The 19,843-nt window shown below is 51.2% G+C and overlaps 1 protein-coding gene across 15 annotated transcripts; it reads left to right on the forward strand.

Annotated features, from left to right (window-relative positions):
• Window positions 1–2,496: 2,496 nt before the first annotated feature.
• Window positions 2,497–19,582, forward strand: Aifm3 (AIF family member 3). 15 transcript variants are annotated; one of them, XM_076942560.1, is made up of 22 exons: window positions 2,509–2,775; window positions 4,122–4,311; window positions 4,754–4,933; window positions 10,591–10,677; window positions 11,575–11,788; window positions 12,021–12,130; window positions 12,325–12,434; window positions 12,526–12,570; window positions 12,784–12,880; window positions 12,963–13,075; window positions 13,518–13,604; window positions 13,953–14,044; window positions 14,134–14,264; window positions 14,361–14,476; window positions 14,578–14,649; window positions 14,743–14,806; window positions 15,417–15,493; window positions 15,595–15,712; window positions 17,016–17,114; window positions 17,794–17,869; window positions 18,322–18,421; window positions 19,001–19,582. In XM_076942560.1, the coding sequence occupies exons 6-22, from the start codon at window positions 12,022–12,024 to the stop codon at window positions 19,097–19,099; spliced, it is 1,605 nt and encodes a 534-aa protein (XP_076798675.1). In that variant the 5' UTR covers window positions 2,509–2,775; window positions 4,122–4,311; window positions 4,754–4,933; window positions 10,591–10,677; window positions 11,575–11,788; window position 12,021; the 3' UTR covers window positions 19,100–19,582. The 15 variants fall into 15 exon arrangements, with proteins under 15 accessions (XP_034371687.1, XP_076798675.1, XP_076798670.1 ...); XM_076942555.1 differs by lacking the exon at window positions 10,591–10,677 and having other exon boundaries at window positions 18,322–18,426; window positions 19,001–19,021; window positions 19,238–19,582; XM_076942556.1 differs by lacking the exon at window positions 10,591–10,677 and having other exon boundaries at window positions 19,001–19,021; window positions 19,238–19,582.
• The last annotated feature ends 261 nt before the right edge of the window (window positions 19,583–19,843 follow it).

A 19,843-nucleotide genomic window follows, 5' to 3' on the forward strand; every position in this document is an offset into this window, starting at 1 on the left:
CATACGTGAGACCATGGATTGAATCCTAAAAATTTCAAAAATAATGAAAATAATAAATAACAAGTAGTAAGGCATGTGATGGTGATTGCTACTCAGGCCACTGAGGCTGACAGAGCTCACATTCTCAGTAGGACGGGTAGCCCAGTGATTAGGGGCACGTGCTGAGTGGTTTCCAGCATCCTACTGCCTATGTTAACGCCAGTTCCAAAGGATCCAGCACCATCTTCTGGCTTCACAGACACTGCATGTACACGCTGCACAAACATACAAATGGGCAACACACACAAATGAAATAAAAATATATTTTAAAAAATACTTCAGGCATGACATGGTGGTATACACCTTTAATCCCAGCCCTCTGGAGCCAGAGGCAGTTGGATCTCAGTGAGTTCAAGAGCAGCTTGCTCTTCATACAGTATTCCCAGCCCAGCCAGAGCTACACTGCTAGACTCTGGTTCAAACAACTCAGTTTTAAGGGTGTAGCCCTCAAATGCACAGGCCCTGGGTTAAATCCCCATATATATAGTGATGAATGCCTGTAATCCCAGCATTACGGAGGCAGAGGCAAGAGGATCAGAAGTTCAAGGTCATGCTCAATTACAGAGTAAGTTTGAGGTCAGCATAGGATAAATGAGACCCTTCCTCAGAATAAATAAATAGATAATTTCCCCACAAAGGATCTTTTATTTATTTTATTTCATGTACCTTGATCATATCCATCTTCAATTTATTCCCCTGCCCCTCTTCCCCAGTAGTCAACACATCCATCTCCGTTCTTCATGCCCGTTCTTGGTTTTTGCTTTTGTTTTTGTCTGCTTTGGAATGTTGACTGGCTGGCTCTTGTGCAGGATCGGGGAGCACAGTGACTGCATCGTGTCAGAAAGTGGTACTTCACGGCCTCCTCCACCTCCTCTGCGTCCTACATGCTTTCCACCGCTCTTCTGTTTCTCCCTGAGCCTTGAGGGAGAGGGATTGACACAGACATCCCATGCTGGCTAAGCACTCGAGTCGCTGACTCAGCGTTTTGACTAGTTATGGTCTCTTCACTATCTACCGGCCACTGCAGAGAACAGCTCCTCTGGCCACTAATGTGTATAATATAACACATTAGTTATTAGTTATCAGATAAATAACTAGAAGGCAGTTGAATATGCTCATTTAGCAAGGCAGCAGTAGCAGTAGGGTCTCTGAGGCCCCATGACCTCCGTGCCTTGAGCTTTTAACCAGTCTATAGTGCCAGACATGGATTCCCTCCAGAGGAGTAGGGCTTAAATTCAACAGGAAAGTGTTTGCTTATCCCATGGTTTTTCATGCCACTGTTTCACCAGCAGGCCATGGTACTGTAGTACAGAGTGTCCAGCACTGGGCAAGACCACTGATGGCTGTGTGAAAGCAGGCAGCAGAGAGGAAGCTTTCATCTCAGTTCCAGCTCGATTTCTCTGTGGTCTGCAGTAAAGGTGTGTGCTGTCCTCAGCAATGGAGCTTTACAGTTCGCTGTGGCGAGCATCCAAGGGCAGCAGCAATAGCCTGTCACTTTTTTTTTTTTTAAATAGTGAAGTTACAGCCTTGGTTGTTTTTCTTGCTAGGGTGAGGCTAGGGGTACAAATCGTGTGTGTGTGTGTGTGTGTGTGTGTGTGGCCAGCTGGTTTGAGATCAAGGATACCATGCCCGAGCACAAGAATGCCTCCAGTGATGGGCCTCCTCAAATGGAGGGGCATCATCCATGGTGGAAACCACCTTCCCTGCCAGACAGAGAAGACTGTCCTGAGTCCCCTGGGAGAAGCTGCCAACATGGCTTCTGCTTCTGTGTCCCAGGCAAGATTCAATCCCCAGGGCCATCTTTCCATCTGTAAAATGGGTTGGGATAGCACAGGTGAGCACTCCTTGCTCACTCCCAACAGACCTGTGGGCTCCATGTGGTTAGCAATAACAAAATACTTCCTTGAAATACTGTCCCTGGTTCTAGAGATTGAGGAACAGCCTCTAATTGACCACAGTGGCTCAGAGATTGAATGAGATGGGCAAAGCAAGACAGTGGAAACATTCAGAAAAAGTGATAATCGGGCCTGGGCAGGCTGGCCACAGATGGCTTCAAGGAAGGAGAGCACCATAATGAGTGCTGAGAAATTCTAGAATACTAACGGTGGAAAAAGAAAGTGCAATAAAACGTGACATGCGTGGGAGTGGGGTGAGATGGAGACCTAGGAGGGGCATGATTTGGGTTTTCGTCTTCTGAGACATTTCATCCAGAGATTCAACCTCCACCCTGCTCCAGTCGAGTACTGTCGGTTTGACGACTCATACCCGGTACGCATGTCTCGAGGGTCTCGAGGTGACCGCTGCAACTCCGCAGCCTCCCTGGTTCCACCACGGGCAGGTGGCTGGAAGCCTCCATTGACCTGACTTTTGCTTCGGGCGGGGCGGACGCCTCGGGCTCCGGGCCCGCAGTGTAGCCGCAGCGCCGGCCCCGCCCCCGCCCGCTCCGCCCTGCAGGCCGGCCGCAGCCAGGCTCGGATCCCGCCCGCCCGCTCGCCCGCCCGCGGCCGCCGAGCCAGGTGAACGCGCCTGGCTCTGTCCCGCACGCGCCACGCGCCCCGGGCCGGCGCGCTCGCGGATCTCTACCCTGGTGGCCGAGTGGGGCACTCAGGAGGCTGCAGCGACCCCGGTCCTTGCTGCTGCTCCCCAGCACCCCTTTCGGCTCCCTGGAGCCCTCCCTACCTTGTGCTGGTCCGTTGGTTGGCTGCTGCGTCCAGCGAGGGAGCCGCAAAGAAGCCGGTAAGAGTGCTGGAAAAGGCTTCCCGGTCCGAGGAAACTGCACGTGCCAAGGCGGGGAGAGTGGACCCGAGGTTGGTGTTCGGGCCCCCCGAAAGGTGAATCACAAGCTGTGGCGCTCCGAGGCAGCAGTCTCCAGGGCCCCTGAAGCCACTGAAGGCCTAGGATAAGCTGCGGGCCCGGGAGGGAGGGCAGGAGAGGGACGACCTCTCACTCAACACACACCAGGAGTGGGCTTGGGTTGGAAAAAGAAACTAGCTTCCAGCCGCCTGCACTCAGTGGGGTCCTAGAGCCTTGCGGGACCCCGTGGAACCTCTGTGAGGTGGGGGGTGACTCAGAACCTGCTTCAGGTTGCTGAAGTTCCTGGGACATGAAGACAAACTCCTATGTTAAAACTTTAGTGGGCAACAAAATGAAGAAGTCTTTCCCCGCAGGCCCAGGAAACTTTGTCTTTGAGTTGGAATCACTGGCTCTAAGCTGGCCTAGCACATCATAGGTGGATGGCATGATCCCCACCAAATCTCCCGCTCGGCCCAAGGCCCCAAGAGCACCCGGAAAGGGAGGGACCCCCATATCCAAAAGCCAGCCTGTTTATAGGATCTCAGCCCCAACAAGTGAGAACTGAAACCAGGCTGGAGGCAGGTGGGCAGCGCTGAGACATGGGTAAAACCAGGACTTCCGAAAGAAAGGTTCTCTGGTTCCCAGGAAGGGAGCTAGAGGGGCAGTTAGCAACTGAGTTTTATAGCCATGCCCTGGTGACAAGGGGAGAAAGGCACACCTACATGGCTTTGGGTTCCTCGTCACCTGTAATTTGCAGCGAAGGTCAGGAGCCAGCAGCCCTTTCATTAACCTAGCGATCCCAGCACCACTTCAGTATAGACTTCAGGAAGAATTTCCAGGTGAACCGGGAGATGACTGTTGGGTTGAATTCGGACAGATCAGTTGTAAACAGAATAGTTACACCTTTGTCCTGAGCCTTCCAAAGTCCACAGCTGCTCGAAGGCCCACCTATGGCTACAGAAACCTGTTTACCAGTAGTCTTGCTCTCCAGTTTGGAGCCTTAGAGTGATCTGGGGTCCTCCCAGGGCCTTGTTCATCTTCGGATTTATTAGGGTGAGGAGTGGGGGAGACCACACAGATGCCCCTAACTGCTGCTTGACCTTGATGAGACCTTGAACTCCAGTCTTTCTCTCTTCTGTGGGGCAGGACCTCGGCACTGCACAACTAGCCTGAGGGTTGGGGGAACTTATGGCTGCTGGGCTCGGGGCAGAGGCAGAGCTGTGTGGTTGGTTTCCCTCTTCCCCCAACCCCATCAGTCCTGGGCTGGCTGCCCGCTCTTTTCCCCACAGAGCTGGGTTTCCCTGGGGACCAGTGGCTTGGCCTAGCCCCATACCCACAGCCCCTCCTGGCCACAGCTCACGCTAGAAGGAGGGCTGGACCCTCCTGGACCCTGGCCCTCCCTGCCCTGCTGACCAAGGCCCAGTAGTCTCTCTCCATTGCTGGGCTGGGAGCAAGGAGCAGCGGCTCACACAGAAGGAGGTAGGTGACCAGAGGTGGCTAGTCAGGGTAGTGGCCAAGGCTGGGCTGGGACCCTTGTCACTCTCAGTGGAGGAAGAAGGATTCTGGGGACTCTGGTTGTCAGGGTTTGCTGTAGACTTGTGGTCTTACCTAGGGAAATGGAGAGTCCCAGAGTCCTCAGACTTGTGGGATTTAGAAAGAAGTCTGAGGCTAGGTCTCTGCAGTCACAGGCTTATAGGCAGTGGCAGACACTAGAGCACAGAGGGTCTCCAACAATGCATGCAGTAAGGGGAGTGTGGGGCTCCTATGCCTGGAGGCCTCCAAGGGACACATGCTATAAAGAGTGCTCTACAAATGAGCTCTGAGCTCCCATGTAAGGCTCTTCCAGGATCCCCCAAGGATGCCTCTGACTCTACCCAATCCTGTATCAGTGCTAGGACCCAATGTCCCATCTCCCCTACAGGTCCAGAGCTGTCTAGCTGGCATGGCAGCTCCAGCATCTCTGAGGGCCACAGGGGGTCCAGTCCTGCAGGGCACATCCTAGACCTCGGACAGCTGGACAGCCTGCCATCCGTGCTCCCACCAGCCAGGCCAGATCCCAGGCCATTCACCATGGGCGGCTGCTTCTCCAAGCCCAAGCCAGGTACCCCCCCCCTCTCTGACAGCCTCTCCCTCCCTCTGCACTTCACCAACCTCCAAAGTAGGTCAGGCTAGGCAGGAGCCCAGAATGTTAATTCACTGCAGGCAAGAAGGGTGAAAGCCTAGGAAGGCTCTCCTGGACTCCTCTTTATTTGAGACTTTGGGTGTTAGTGGTGGGGACAGCAGCTGATCCCTCTTAGAAAGTTGAGTCTAGAAGGTCCCTCCTATGCTGCGTTGGGCTAGGGGCTACTTCCTCCATTCTGGAGAAGAGAGGCTTCGAGGATGTTCTTAGCCACAGTGTGACCTTTGAGACTCAGTTTCCCTCTCTATAGAATGGAGCTAGACACTGACCTCGTAGGGTGGCTGACAGGGTATGATGGCAGGTCCCTACTCTTCTCATCCTGGGTTAGATCAGATGTCATCTTGGCCTCTCTGGGCCTCACCTCCTGTGTTGTGTTTGTTTGTTTGTTTGTTTGTTTGTGTTTTTGTTTCTTGAGACAGGGTCTCACTATATAGACCAAGCTGGGCTCATACTCACAGAGATCCTTCTGCCTGCGCCTTGCAAGTGCTAGGATTAAAGGCACCCACACCCTTCTGCTTTCTCCATTTATATAGGAAATCCTGGGCCTGCCTAGCCCTAGAAACTCCAGCCAGGGGTAGGGTCATTCCAGGGTACTACAGTACTTGGGGTCTGCCCTGCCATGAGACTCATGTCTTTGGGTTTCTACCCCAGTCTACATATTCCTTCTACCCTAGTGGTAACATCCAGGAAGCACTAGCCATGATGGGGATGCAGAAACTGAGGGCTTCAGGGCCCAGCGAGTGCTCCACCCACCCAACTTGCCCTGGCTGGCTCACCCTGCCAGCTTGCTCAGCTCTCCTTACCTGATACCCATCAGCTCGGTTACCTTGGGACTCATAAGACTTTTCTTCCTTTCTTGGGTCTGAGGTAGGACTTGGGGGAGGGAGCAGAGCTGAGACCCACTGGCGGTGTTGGTGGGGATTGCCCTAACTCACCTGAGTCTGTGCCAGGTCCTACAGCCTTTGCTGTACTGTCTTTGTCTCGCTTTCTTCATAGTGGACAGGGATGTGCCTGCAAGGTTCCACAGGAGTCCCATACTGGGCACCTGTGGGACTACTTGGCTGGCAGGACACCATGGGAACAAGATGCCATTTACAGTTTCTTTTAAATAACCCCAACGAGCTGGCCTAACCAGGGACCCCTGACTCCAGCACGTCAGATCTAGAGTTAGTTAGCCATTGTCCCCTGACCCCCGTCCTTGTCTGTTTGCCTTTGTGATTTTTTTTAAAAGATAAGATCTCATTTAGCCCAGGCTGGCCTCAAACTCATTATCGGGTTGAGGATGATCTTGAACTTACCATCCTCCTGCCCCCGCCTCATTAATTCTGGAATTACAGAAGTATACGATTATGATTGCTTTTACTTAGTGTTGGGGATAGAGCCCAAAGCTTTGGGAATGCCAGGCAAACAATCTACCAGTTATGATGGTGGTTTTTTAAATTTTATTTTTATTATTTAAATTGTGTGTGTGTGTCTGTGCGTCTGTGCGTCTGTGTGTCTGTGTGTCTGTGCGTCTGTGCGTGCGCACGCGCGCAGAGGTCAGAAGAGACAGAATCCCTTGGACTAGGGTCATGGGTTGTTGTGAGCCACCCGAGAGCTGGGACTCAAACTCGGCTTCTCTGGAGGAACAGTATGTGCTCCAGCACTGGTTTTGTTTTGTTGTTGTTGCTGTTGTTTGTTCGCTTGTTTTTTATTTTTATTTTATAAAACGAGCATTTTGCCTTCATGTCTGCAAATGCACAGCACGTGTACAATGCCTGTAGAGGCCAGACCTCCTGAACCCGGAGTTACAGATGGCTTACCACAGTGTGGGTGCTGGGAATCGAACTCAGGTTCTCTGCAAAAGCAGCAGATGACCTCTGAGCTGCCCTCACCCCCTCCCCTTTCATTAAGAGTCAGAGTTTACACTGTAGCCCTAAATGACCTAGAACTCAGTGTAGACCAGGGTGGTCTCGGATCTACTGCAAGCCTCCCGAGTGGTGGGATTACAGACCTGAGCCATCATACCCATTTTATGTTTTTAAAACTTGGTGTTTTAAAGGGTGAGAGGTTTATTTTGGCTTACAATTTGAGGGGACACATTCTTTCATGGTGAAAGAAAGCTGGTTATATCTGTCTTTCTCTTTTTCTAGGGCATTACTGTTCTGCTCTGGGCTGGTCTCAAAGTGGCTGGCTATTCTTATTGCTCAGAGCTCTTTAACCTCTTAGCTATATGGCCAGGAGCTGACTACCCTGCTCTGGTCCTCCGTGTTCTCATAGAGTATGGGGTAGACGGCCTAGCTCTGACCCTGGCGTGCAGGAACACCTGCAGCTGTCATTTGTTTTTTTCTTCCTTTCTGAGGTGGCTTCTGGGTTGCAGCTCCAGACTCAGGCTCTAGTCGGGGGTGAGGCTCAGGACGTAGGTATGAGAGTGAGGCATAAACACTGAGCAGTGGTCAGCAGGGCCCATGAAGAGACCAGAGCAAGTAGAAAACCTTTGTGTAAATTATCCGCTTTCTCTGCTACTTTCTGTGGCTGTGTCTTACTGATATCAGCATTTGCCTCCTGAGTCCCTCCTGTCTTGTTCTTGAGACAGGGCTTTGCTGGATAGCTCTGGCTGGCCTGGAACTTGCTTTGTAGACCAAGCTGGCTTTGAAGTAGACCTGCCTGCTTCTGTCACTGAGTGCTGGGATTAAAGGCATGCACCATCATTCCTGACAGTTCTTTGTTCTTCCTAAGACTTTCAGCCAGTTGCCTACCCGTGTCAGAACTGGTAGAAGTGGCTGAGGAAATGACTCAATAAATACAGTACCCACAACACAAACATCAGGATCTGGGTTCGGATACCCAGAACCCACATGAAAGGCAGGTGTGGTGGTGTGCACCTGTAACCCTAGTATTGCATGTGGGAAGAGACGGGTAGTGTAGCCAAGGAGCCAATCACTGAGGTCTGAGGTCTGGATTCAGTGGGAGATTTCCTGTTCTTCCCTTTGCCCCCCAAAAAAAGTTGGAGGGAAAGGTGGAAAGTGATAAAGACTTCTGACACCAACTGCTAGCCTTCATATGCAGTCACAGATATATGTGTGTACACCCCCTATATTCTCTAAAACGTGTGCGTACACACACACACACACACACACACACACTCCTACCCACATCTTGAATGCTCAGCCACACACTATTTAAAAAAAAAAAAAAAAAGCAAAAACCTAATAGGAAATACAGCTCTCTTGATCTGGCCATCATTCTGCCTTTTATTAGGCTTTTGCTCTTTATCATGCTTTCCAGGAAGTTCAGAGCTAGCTGACAAATCTCTTTTACCAGGGCTAGGATATGTAGCTCAGTCATTAGAATGACCACTGAAGATGGCAGAAACCCTGTGTTTAATCCCTAGCACCAAAACCAAGCCAAATAAAAAACAACTACCTCCCAAGCCGCTACTGCAGCTCCCAAAATAGGCAGGGTCCCACATGTTAATCCAGGCTCACCTGGAATTCACAATGAAGCCCAGGCTAGCCCTGAGCTTGTGGCAGTTCTCTACCTCAGCCTCCCAAGTGCTACAATTACAGGGGTCAGTCACTATTCCTGACAGTTTGTCTCTCACCTTTGATGTTGGGGATGGAACCCAGGACCCTGCCATGCTAAGTGTGACCCCATCAGTTGTCTCTACCATAGCCTGTTCTCATTTTGGGACTAAGGTATCTTGAGGCCCAAAAGGTGATGACAGTGACTGAGTGGCTGATGGGATCATGGAACTGGGTTGTCCTAACTCTGTTGTAGGTAGGCAGGGTCCTCCAAGGTGTCCCTTCTGCTCCTGACTTAATGACTGCCTAGAAGATCAGTGAGCTTGCCTTGGAGCCTTCTGGAAGCTTGCAGAGAATAGCAGCCTGCCAGGCTGTTCTGTGGCCTCCCACAGCTCTCACCACAGAGAGCAGCTGAGCCTGACATAGTTTTCTTCTTAATTCTTCCAAAAACATTCTAACACCATTACATAAAGTGTGTTAGTTGGAGTCCCTGCCCCCCACATGAAGGCCTCCACAGTGTGGCTGCAGGCTCTTGTGTCCTCTTCACCAGGCCCAGTCAAGGAGCTGCCCTTTGCCTTTCTCCCCTGCAGGAGTTAGGCCTGAGGAGAAGGCTGGGATGCTGGCATGTGGATGGGAACTTGGCTCAGCATGCAAGGATCAAGAACCCATGCAGGGCCCACAGAGTCACAAGGCACAAGTATGAGAGCTGAACCTGAGCTAGTGAACTCACACTGTTGGGAGGATGGGGGTCGGGGCAGCAACTCAGTGACCAGGCTAATCCTTGTATCCTTTGTTTCTGGGTGTCAGGTCTGAGGTGAAGGGGTTCAAAGGTAAAAGCAGGAGAGAGGCTTTGATGCCTGAGGGCATGGAGAGGGAGCCACCTGCTCCCAGGATAGCCCATGCTGTGCCCGAACCTAGCTTCCTCCTCCTTGGTCTCCTCCCTACTGTAGCAGCCCAGGAGACCGGATTACAGCTGCTCAAAATTCTGTTTATTGTTCCCTTTTAATTAAAAAAAAGAAAGAAAGAAAGAACGAAAGAAAGACAGAAAGAAAGAAAGAAAGAAAAAGAAAAGAAAGAAACCAGGCATGTCATGAAGATTTGGGGAAATGCAGGAAAGTTCAAAGAAAATGTTGGGTCTCTAGCTACCTCCTCCTGCTGTTCTGGAGTAGCCCCACGGGCACTGAGCAGCTCCAGGGCCGCAGACCCTGTACACAGAGATGCCAACCACATGGGGTTTGGTAAATGCTAAAGGAATTTCAAAGTGATGGACGAAGCTATATTAAGAAGCTGAAAGCTGAGAGGTGGTAGTGCATACTTTTAATCCTAGTGCTTGGGAGGGAGATGCAGGCTGACCTCTGAGGTCAAGGCCAGCCTGGTCTACACAGCGATTTGGAAGACAACCAAGGGCTACACAGAGAAACCCTGTTTCAAAAAACTGATTGATAGATGATGGATAGATGGATGATAGATAGATAGATAGATAGATAGATAGATAGATAGATAGATAGATAGATAGAAAGAATAAAAAGAAGTTGTTGAAATTAGGGGCTGGAGAGATGGCTGCTCTTCTAGAGGAACCAGGTTCGATTCCCAGTACCCACATGGCAGCTCATAACTGTTTATAACTCTATGTCTAGGAAATCTAATGCCCTCTTCTCATCTCTGTGAGCACCAGGCATGCACATGGTGCCAGATATGCATGCAGGCAAAACATCTACATACATAAAATAATTTTTAAAAATTTATATATAAAGGGCTAGAGAGATGGCTCAGCAGTTAAGAGCACTGGATGCTCTTCCAGAGGTCCTGAGTTCAATTCCCTGCACCCACATAGCCGATCACAACTGTCTATAACTATAGTCCCATAGGACCTGATGCCCTCTTCTGGTGCATATAAACAAAATATGCATGTGCATAAATAAGTAATTACTTTAAAAAAATTGTATAGATAAAGAAGAAGTTGAAATTTTGTACTTTCCTTTTTGTGATATTGGGACACTGATCCTAGGGCTTCACCCACTAGAGACTGTTCTGCCACTAAGACATGCCCCAGCCTGAGTACATTTTTTTCCTCAGGTTGGCTGCAAACTCTTATGTACCTGAGGAGGACCTTAAATTCCTGATCCTCCTGTCTCACCTCCACCTCCTAAGTCAGGATCACAGGTGTGCACTAACGCATTGTTACGGTTTTTTAAAACTTAATTTGTTTGCTGTTAATGCTGTTGTTGTGGGTCTGAGGAGACGCCTGTGCACGCCTCAAGCACTGGGTCACTGAGCAACAGTTTTCTTTTTAATTTTTAATTTTGAGCGACAACAACCTACTGAAGCTGGAGTACCAGTGATCCACGCAGTGCCTACCTGGGATCGCACCACTTGGGAGGCAAAGCAGGAGGAACAAGAATTCAAAGATGTTATCAGCTATATATTGAATTTGAGGCTATAACAACCCAACTACATGAGCTTGTTTAAAAACAACAACAAAAAGAAGACCCCCCAACAACAAAAAGCATTTAAAGCTAATGGGAAAGTTGCAAGGACAGTGATTCTTGTTCCTACCTCCACCCTTCTTGGTTTTTGATGTAGGGTCTCACTTTATATTCTAGGTTGGTCTAGGACTCGTGGGAGTCCTGCTCAGCCTCTGGAGTACTGAGATTACAAGTGTGAGCACTGTCCCAAGAGAGCAGTGAACACTCCTCCGTTGCCCAGATCCACTGCTGTGAATTAGGCAGTAAATGTGTCTCCAAGCAGGGGCACTGCCTTTGTCATCATTAGATAGATGAGTTGGGCATGGTGGTTCTTTCCTCCAGACTGCCTTCAGGTATGAAGGGCTGTCTTCTGTGACTCCCTTACTAATTTTGTCATTGGAAAACAGAAGTTTTTGGTCTGGCCATAGTCTGGTGGTGGAATACTAGCCTGACCTGAGGGAGGCCCTGGGTTCTTCAACAAGAAGAAAACACACAAAAGTGAATTGAAGTCAAGCACCTGTTGCTGGCCTCTGCTTGGCCTGTGGGGTGGGAACAGGGCTGTTCAGCTAGGGCTCATGGTTTGCTCTGTCCACAGTGGAACTCAAGATTGAAGTGGTGCTGCCAGAGAAAGAGCGGGGCAAGGAGGAGCTGTCAGCCAGCGGAAAGGGCAGTCCCCGGGGTTACCAGGGCAACGGCACAGCACGCCACTTCCATGCTGAAGAGCGTCTGCCCACCCCACAACCCTACCCCAGCCCTCAGGACTGTGTGGAGGCTACTGTCTGCCATGTCAAGGACCTTGAGAATGGCCAGTGGGTGCTGGGCTGCAAGGGTGGTGGTAGGGCCTGAGGTGGGGGGCATTGGAGAGGCCACATATGAGGGGTTGGGCTGAGGCCATGGTATGAAATGGGCTCTTGGCTCCCTGGGTGCTAAGCTTTGTGCTTCAGCTGCTTTGGGCTTTCCAAATATTGGACCTGGGAGGAGGTACTTACAGGAGGGCATGACTAGCTTCTGGCTTGATCTCTGAGCACAGCCCCTCCCCAGGATGAGAGAAGTGGAGCTGGGCTGGGGAAAGGTGTTGCTGGTGAAGGACAATGGGGAATTCCATGCCCTGGGCCATAAGTGTCCTCACTATGGAGCGCCCCTAGTGAAAGGTAAGAAAGTGTGAGGTAGGCTTGGGAGGTAGGATACACCATCCATGCCTATATAGGGATTCCAGAAGGCCCCAGGGCCTTCATCCATTGTGAGGGCTCCTGGGTTGGAGAGGGTCCAGCAGGGTCCAGTACCAGACCTCTAGAGTGCAGTTTCTGGGCATGGCTCTAGTCCAGCACTCATTTGTTTCTCCTAGGTGTCCTGTCCCGGGGGCGTGTGCGCTGCCCCTGGCATGGTGCCTGCTTCAACATTAGTACTGGGGACCTAGAGGACTTCCCAGGCCTGGACAGTCTGCATAAGTTCCAGGTAGGGCTGGGAAGGTGGCATGGTGGGAGCCCGTGTTGTGGAATCAGAGACTGAAGCATCTCAACGTTTGGTGCTGATGCTGCCCTCTCAGGTGAAGATTGAGAAGGAGAAGGTGACTGTTCGGGCAAGCAAGCAGGTACCAGGGAGACTCAGGGGTCACTAAGGCCCAGGTTTAAGAGGAAAGGTTTTGAACAGGCTGGGGGGGGGGTGTATCTTGGCTGGAGAAGAGCATGTAGCAAAGCCCTGTGGTAGAAGGGAGCCTGGTGTGGGAGGGAATGGGATTGTAGGGTGGAGATGAAGCTGGGCTGGAGCCTCGGATACAGATCAAGCTGCCCTTCCCCACTCTCAGGCCCTGCAGCTGCAGCGAAGGACAAAGGTGATGGCCAAGTGTATCTCTCCAAGTGCCGGCCACAGCAGCAGCACCAACGTGCTCATAGTGGGTGCAGGTTGGTGTTGGAAAAATGAAGGAAAGGGGAAGCTTGGAGGGGAAGAGAGGCCTTGGCCTTGATCTATGGTCCTGTTGCTCAGGTGCTGCTGGCCTTGTGTGCGCAGAGACACTGAGGCAGGAGGGCTTCTCAGACCGGATTGTCCTTTGCACACTGGATCGACATCTGCCCTATGACCGGGCCAAGCTCAGCAAGGTAGGAATGGAATGGGGTACCTGGATCCTTATTCCTCCAGGTCCCTGTCTCCAGGTCACTGTCACATCTACGTGGAGCCTTGCCTGGCATGCATTGGCGGTCTAGCTGTCTGTTTTCCCTAGTCTCCCAGGCCTGTCTATGGTGCTCCTAAGAGATCTGAGGTTATTGAGTTCTGTCTTAAAGCTGCAGTGTCATGCAGAGTGTCCTCACCGTCCTTGGGGTCTGCATCCTCTCCAGGATGATGAGGTGTCAAGAGTGTCATACATGTGCCTTTCATCTTAGCACTTGGGAAGTAGAGGCAGGCAGATCTTTGTGAGCTTGGTATACATAGCTAGTTCCAGGCCAACCAGAGCTACAGAGACCCTGTCTCAAAAATTAATAAATAAAAATAAAATAGCCACCATCTCACCATCTGGCCCTGACTCATGACCATGTTCCTCAGACCCTGGATGCACAACCTGAACAGCTGGCCCTGAGACCCAAGGAATTCTTCCGAGCCTATGGCATCGAGATGCTCACTGAAGCCCAGGTATGAGGAAAAGGAGGGGGAAAACAGGCAATGAAAAAGTTTAAGGAAACAAGAGGCCATGGGTGCCCCTGGAGGTGTGATGGATGCTCAGCCCTCTGTGCAGGCCTGGGACCCAGCACTCAGCCTTCTTCCTGGCAGAGGGGTAAGGAGATGGTCTGATCCCAGCTAAGACAAGGGAGCCTTGTGGGACTTGAAAGTATATAAAGACAGCTTTGAAGGGTTGAGTCTGCCCTGAAGCTACACCTTAGAAGCCTAAGTTCCGGGTTCCGGGGGTCTTGCAGAACTCTAAAGTAAGCTGCAAGGCCCAAGCCTGTGCTGAGGTCTCCTGCTGCCTATTGGGGCTTGCAGGTGGTCACAGTGGATGTGAGAAATAAGAAGGTTGTGTTCAAGGATGGCTTCAAGCTAGAGTACAGCAAGCTGCTGCTGGCACCAGGAAGTAGGTAGGTAAACGTCTTCTGCCTCTGCCAGACACTAGGGAGCTGGACATCGGCCAGGGTGGGAGATCCTCACTGATCCCACCGAATCTTAGCCCTAAGACCCTGACCTGCAAAGGGAAAGACGTAGAGAATGTGTTCACCATCCGCACACCTGAGGATGCTAACCGCGTGCTGCGGCTGGCCCGGGGCCGCAATGCTGTTGTTGTGGGAGCAGGCTTTCTGGGTGAGTAGCTGCAGGAGAGGTGGGTGGTGGTTATCATGGCCAGTCCTAGGGCATGAGTCAGAGTGTCATCCTTGCCACCCCCTGCCCACCACCCAGGGATGGAGGTCGCTGCTTATCTGACTGAGAAGGCCCACTCAGTATCTGTGGTAGAGCTGGAGGAGACACCCTTCCGGAGGTTCCTTGGGGAGCGTGTTGGTCGTGCCCTTATGAAGGTGAGTCTGTGTCGATGCAGGGCCTCTAGATGCCCTGGTTGACTTGCCTGGCCCTAGGCCAGAGTCTCACCCACTACCCATGTTCCTCTTTGCTTGTACAGATGTTTGAAAACAACCGGGTGAAGTTCTATATGCAGACAGAGGTGTCAGAGCTGCGGGCTCAGGAGGGCAAGGTAGGCTTTTCTCTGCTGCTGCTGCTGCTGCTGCTTGTGTTTCTCCCTGTGGTCAGGAACTGTGCCCACTTGCTCACCCATTCCCTCCCCCAGCTGCAGGAGGTGGTGCTGAAGAGCAGCAAAGTTCTGCGTGCAGATGTCTGCGTTGTAGGCATTGGTGAGTGCGCGCAGATGTCTGCATGGTAGGCATTGGTGAGTGTGTGCAGATGTCTGCGTGGTAGGCATTGGTGAGTAGGTAGACAAGCAAGCACTAGTGAACAGAACAGCCCATATACACTCTCAAGTGACCTTAAACCCTTACTTGAGCCTCAGTTTCCACATTTATAAAATGGGATTCCAATGGTACCCACTCCCCAGGACCATTGTATACTGGGCTTAGTCCAGGCCTCTCATGGAGCAGGTGACTGCTCTCCACATCCCAGCTGATACATAGGGACAAAGACAAGTTTCTGATTGGTTCTTATGCCAACTGATGCAATAGTTTGGGGAGGAGCCAAGCTGGAAGGTGGCAACACAGGGTTGGAGAAGCATGGCTGTCGATCCCCATCAGGAGAGTTCTATAGCACTTACTGGGGAGACAGTTCCTGAGGCTAAACAGGGAGCACAGAGCCTACAGATGGGTTTACCAAGGGCTGGATGCATAAACTCCCCAGGTGGGCATCCTATGGGTGATTAATCTGGAGCAGGCAGGTATAGCAGGAATGGAGAGTGATGAGACAGAAGAACAGCAGGACCAGGGTGTGGATGCATGGCTTCTGTCCTGTTAGGTGCGGTGCCTGCCACAGGCTTCCTGAGGCAGAGTGGCATTGGTCTGGATTCCCGAGGTTTCATCCCAGTCAACAAGGTGGGGCTGGATGAAGTGGGTAGGCTGCTGGGTGGAGCATGGCTGGAGGACCACGTTAGCTCCCCTGTACCACCCACAGACCCCTGACCCTCTCCCCACAGATGATGCAGACCAACATCCCAGGAGTGTTTGCTGCAGGTGATGCTGTCACCTTTCCTCTTGCCTGGAGGAACAATCGGAAAGTGAACATCCCACACTGGCAGATGGCTCATGCCCAGGGTATGGCCAGCCCGGAGGCAAGTTAAGGGCTGGAAGGCCATTCCAGGGTTTCAGCCACCTTCAGGCCCATTCCCCAGTTGTTGATCCGGAATCTTTTTTTTTTTTTGGTTTTTTCGAGACAGGGTTTCTCTGTGTAGTCCTGGCTGTCCTGGAACTCACTTTGTGTAGACCAGGCTGGCCTCAAACTCAGAAATCCACCTGCCTCTGCCTCCCAAGTGCTGGGATTAAAGGCGTGCGCCACCACCGCCCGGCGTTGATCCGGAGTCTTAAGTTCAAGAGTTGGTGGTTCAGCGAGCCTGATCAGTCGGTGTACAAAATGGCCTCTCTCCTGAGACCCTCCGCATACTGTTTAGTTGGATAAAACCCTCTCTGGCCCATTTGTCTTTTTGCTACCCTTTCTCTTTTGTTTTCAAGGTTATGTATTTGGCAGAATTGCTGCTTGGCCAGCAATCACCTCTGAGAGGGAGGAAGGGTTTATTTAGTAGGCTAGCTTCTTACTCAGGGCCTGTTTCTCTTGCACCACTAAACTACCTCTGTGACTTGGTTGGGTTATTGTGGTGTTTTTGTGTGGAATTACCCAACATTTGGTAGCCACTAGGTGAGCTTCATGGACTATGCTCTCCACCCCTAAGATGCAGGCACCTCAAGACCTTATAAAGGACTTCACATCTCTAGCTTTGTACAGGGATTTCTCCCACATCTTACCTCTCCTTTCTTCTTCCTTTACCTTGAAAGTCTGATGGTAGTGGTATCTCCCAATTCCAGTATCTGTTCAAATTCTAGCTTTAAAGTTGCTACTAGAGAATAAGGACCCAAAGGCTACTCCTTGGCCAAATATAATTAGGACTTAGGGCTCTCTGGAGACTCTTAGATGCATTTAACTTTAGATTCAGGTGGAGCTTAAGGAAAAGTGGAAAGCCACCTGTGCTAACTGCGGCCCTGCGCGTGCCTGTCCCCTCTCCTGTCTGGTCTTTGTGCCCCATTGTCTTCCCTCTTTACACTGCTATATCTGATCTGTTGTCTGTGTACACAATTGTGAAGTAGCTCACAACCCCAGTAGACGTTTCAGATGTACAACACATCATTCAAAGAGGAGTAGTTAATATAAGTGGATCTCTGGGGGCCAAGCATTCCCCTCTGTACCCATTAACTGCAGCCAAAGGTGGGCTATGAGCTGAACATGATTCCTTTTGGGGGAGACCTAGACAACAACCATACCTGTCAAGGGTCCCTAGAGTGGGCTGAGGGCAGTGCTGTGGTAGTGGGAGAAAGGATTGATCTCTCACCACCCTGGGTCTTTCAGGGCGGGTTGCAGCTCAGAACATGCTGGCACAGGAGGCGGAGATCAACACGGTACCATATCTGTGGACTGCCATGTTCGGCAAGAGCCTGCGATATGCTGGTAACTAAAAGCTTGTCTCATGGGGATGGGGGCCTGAAGGCACTTCACGATTAAGTGTGGGGGTTGGGTGCAGTAAGAACTAAGAATTGGCAAATAAGAAGTGGCTTGGCTCAGGTGCGTATTGTAATCCCAGCAGTCCAGAGACTAAAATGCCAAGATCAGGAATTAAAAATCAATTTGAGTCTCAGATGGTGGAGCTAGGAACTGCTTAGGAGAAGTAGAGGGTTGGTGAGATGGCTCAGTGGTTAAGGGTTCTTGCTGGCAAGCTGATGATCTGAGTTTCTAGAAACCACATAGTAGAAGGAGGAAAAAATCACCTCCTGCAAGTTGTCCTGTGACCTCCATACATGCATGTGTGCATACACATGAAATAAATAAATAAATAAATAAATGTAATTTTTAAAAATATTGGAGTAGGATCCAGGCATGGTGGCACATGACTTTAGTCCCAGCACTTGAGAAGAGCTAAATGGATCTCTGAGTTCGAGGCCAGCCTGGTCTACAGAGTGAGTTCTAGAGCAGCCAGGGCTACACAGAGAAACCCTGTCTCAAAAAAACAAGAGGGAGAGAGAAAGAAAGGTGGGGAGGGAGCTTGATGGTTTAGCAGGAGTTAGGAGAGCAGGCTAGGGGCCTCTGAAGACTGTTCCCTTCCCCAGCTCACATAGGCACCCTCCCACAGGCTATGGAGAAGGCTTCGATGATGTCATCATTCAGGGGGATCTGGAGGAGCTGAAGTTTGTGGCTTTTTATACCAAGTGAGAACAATGGGGTGCATTGGGAGCATGGAGCAGTGGGAGTGCTGTTGGGAATGGATAGTGTTAGCAAGGCAGGAGGGACTGGCTAAAAGGCTAGTGAATGGCGGGGTGGGGTTGTTGGCCAGGAGATGAGGAGAAAGTCATCAAACAATACAATGTCTTTTGGATATTTCTTTGAGGTAAGTGTTGACACTGAGGTAGGTGTCTACAACCAGGAAGGTCAGACTGGTGTAGGAAAGCTGATGCTAAAGCTGGGCCCATCCCTGAGCGGTGCCAAGGGTTTCCTTAGGCAGCTGACAGCGCTGGGACCAAATGGAGGGCTGGGTGCTCAGGACATCTTGTTTCCTTGGACAAGAGCCTTCCTAGCATCCCAGGTGGACCAAAGGTGTTGGGATCTCAAGAAGGACCACTGCTGCTAGTGGTCCTCAGGCTCCGGCTCCTTCTCTCTATAGAAGTGACGAAGTGATTGCTGTGGCCAGCATGAACTACGATCCCATCGTATCCAAGGTGGCTGAGGTGCTGGCCTCAGGTCGAGCCATCCGGAAGCGGGAGGTGGAGTGAGTGCGGTGTGGGAGGCTTTGGGGTGGGGGTGGGGGTCCTGGATAGGATCTATTCAAGCTACCATGGCGGCCTGTTGCCCGCCCAGTCCTGTGGAGCGCTTCCCCTCACCTTCAGTTCCCATGGTTCCTGGGTGAGATGGGGGTGAATTTGGTTTAGAAGTTGATAGGCTATGAGTACAAGGAAACAGGTGTGTGACCCAGGGAGGAGCCAGTATTGGGGGTGGAGGCAGTGTGACTTGTGCTAAGCTTGGCAGAAGCTAGGTGGAGAAACATAGCAAGTGATGCTCCCAGATATGCCATCCATAGAGAGGTGGGGTAGTTACATGACATCTGGGAAGCAGTGGACATGAGCCATTACCTTCATCCCAGCACGGTGCCAATGAGTCCCCGGTAGCTTAATCTGTGTACAGAGAACTTCCTGGGACCAGGGACAGGCCAGAGGTGACTGAGGGGCTGATGGCTATGTGATGGGGTAAATCCTAGAGTGGAAGGCAGTGGAAGACTCAGGTGGATCTGATAAGTGACATGCTCTCTCTTTGGCCTTCTGTTTTTCCCTCTTGCCTTCGAAAAGGTTGTTTATGCTGCACAGCAAGTACGTGCATTCTTTCTTATTGACTGTTCTGAGCCTTTCTTCCCTAGCCCAATGACTGAACCCTCCTTCCTTGCCTAAGTCCATTACCTATGGGGCACCAGGCTTCCGGACACAGATGAGTCCCTGCTGCTGTATTCAAGAGTCACTTGCTCGTGGTACCTAGACTGAGGAACCTGTCCTCTTCTGCCCTGACCCAGCCTCCTCTCATTCCTGCAGAACCGGTGACATGTCTTGGCTCACAGGGAAAGGATCCTGAGCTCTCATGTGGTGGGCAGGCTTCCGGGGCACAAGGTCAGAGACCAAGTCCTGGGGCCAGTGCCAATCTCCAGTTTCCCAGGATCCCCCAAGGCAGAATCTGAGTCCTCCAAGGCCTTCAACTGCCTGCCTCGACTTCAGAGAGGCTACTGCTGCCTCCAGAAGATAGCCATTCCCAAGGCCTCAGCTGTCAGTGGCAGCTGGTTTTAGAGGCAGGACAGGCTCTGCCTCTGTTTCCTCTATTAGGACTGTCTTCCCAGCAAGCCCCTTCAACATTACCTTAAAATTAAAACACATGTATCAGCAGATGTGTGTCCCAGTGTAATTGGGCCAACACTTAGAGCAAGGCATGCTGTGGCATATCTGATTGCAGCACTCAGGGCAGGGACAAGAGGGTCAGAAGTTCCAGTCCATCCTGGAGTACATGAGATCTCTTGTTTTAAAGAGTGTCGGAAGCCAGAGGCAGCTTTGGTATTTGTCCACTTAAGAGAGACAGGAGCTGGGTCCTGCAGACTCCATGCTGCCCACGGTAGCCCGAGCTGCTATAGTAACAATAATAATTATTGT

Source organism: Arvicanthis niloticus, chromosome 12 (genome assembly GCF_011762505.2).
Source record: "Arvicanthis niloticus isolate mArvNil1 chromosome 12, mArvNil1.pat.X, whole genome shotgun sequence".
Taxonomy (NCBI): Eukaryota; Metazoa; Chordata; class Mammalia; order Rodentia; family Muridae; genus Arvicanthis; species Arvicanthis niloticus.

Bases quoted from the DNA above. Each gene is read 5' to 3' on its own strand.
- Aifm3 (XM_076942549.1), top strand. From the start codon at position 4,903: ATGGGCGGCTGCTTCTCCAAGCCCAAGCCAG. The intron at 13,076-13,517 runs GTAGGAATGGAA...CATGTTCCTCAG, and splicing joins ACCGGGCCAAGCTCAGCAAG to ACCCTGGATGCACAACCTGA. The intron at 17,115-17,793 runs GTAACTAAAAGC...ACCCTCCCACAG, and splicing joins CAAGAGCCTGCGATATGCTG to GCTATGGAGAAGGCTTCGAT.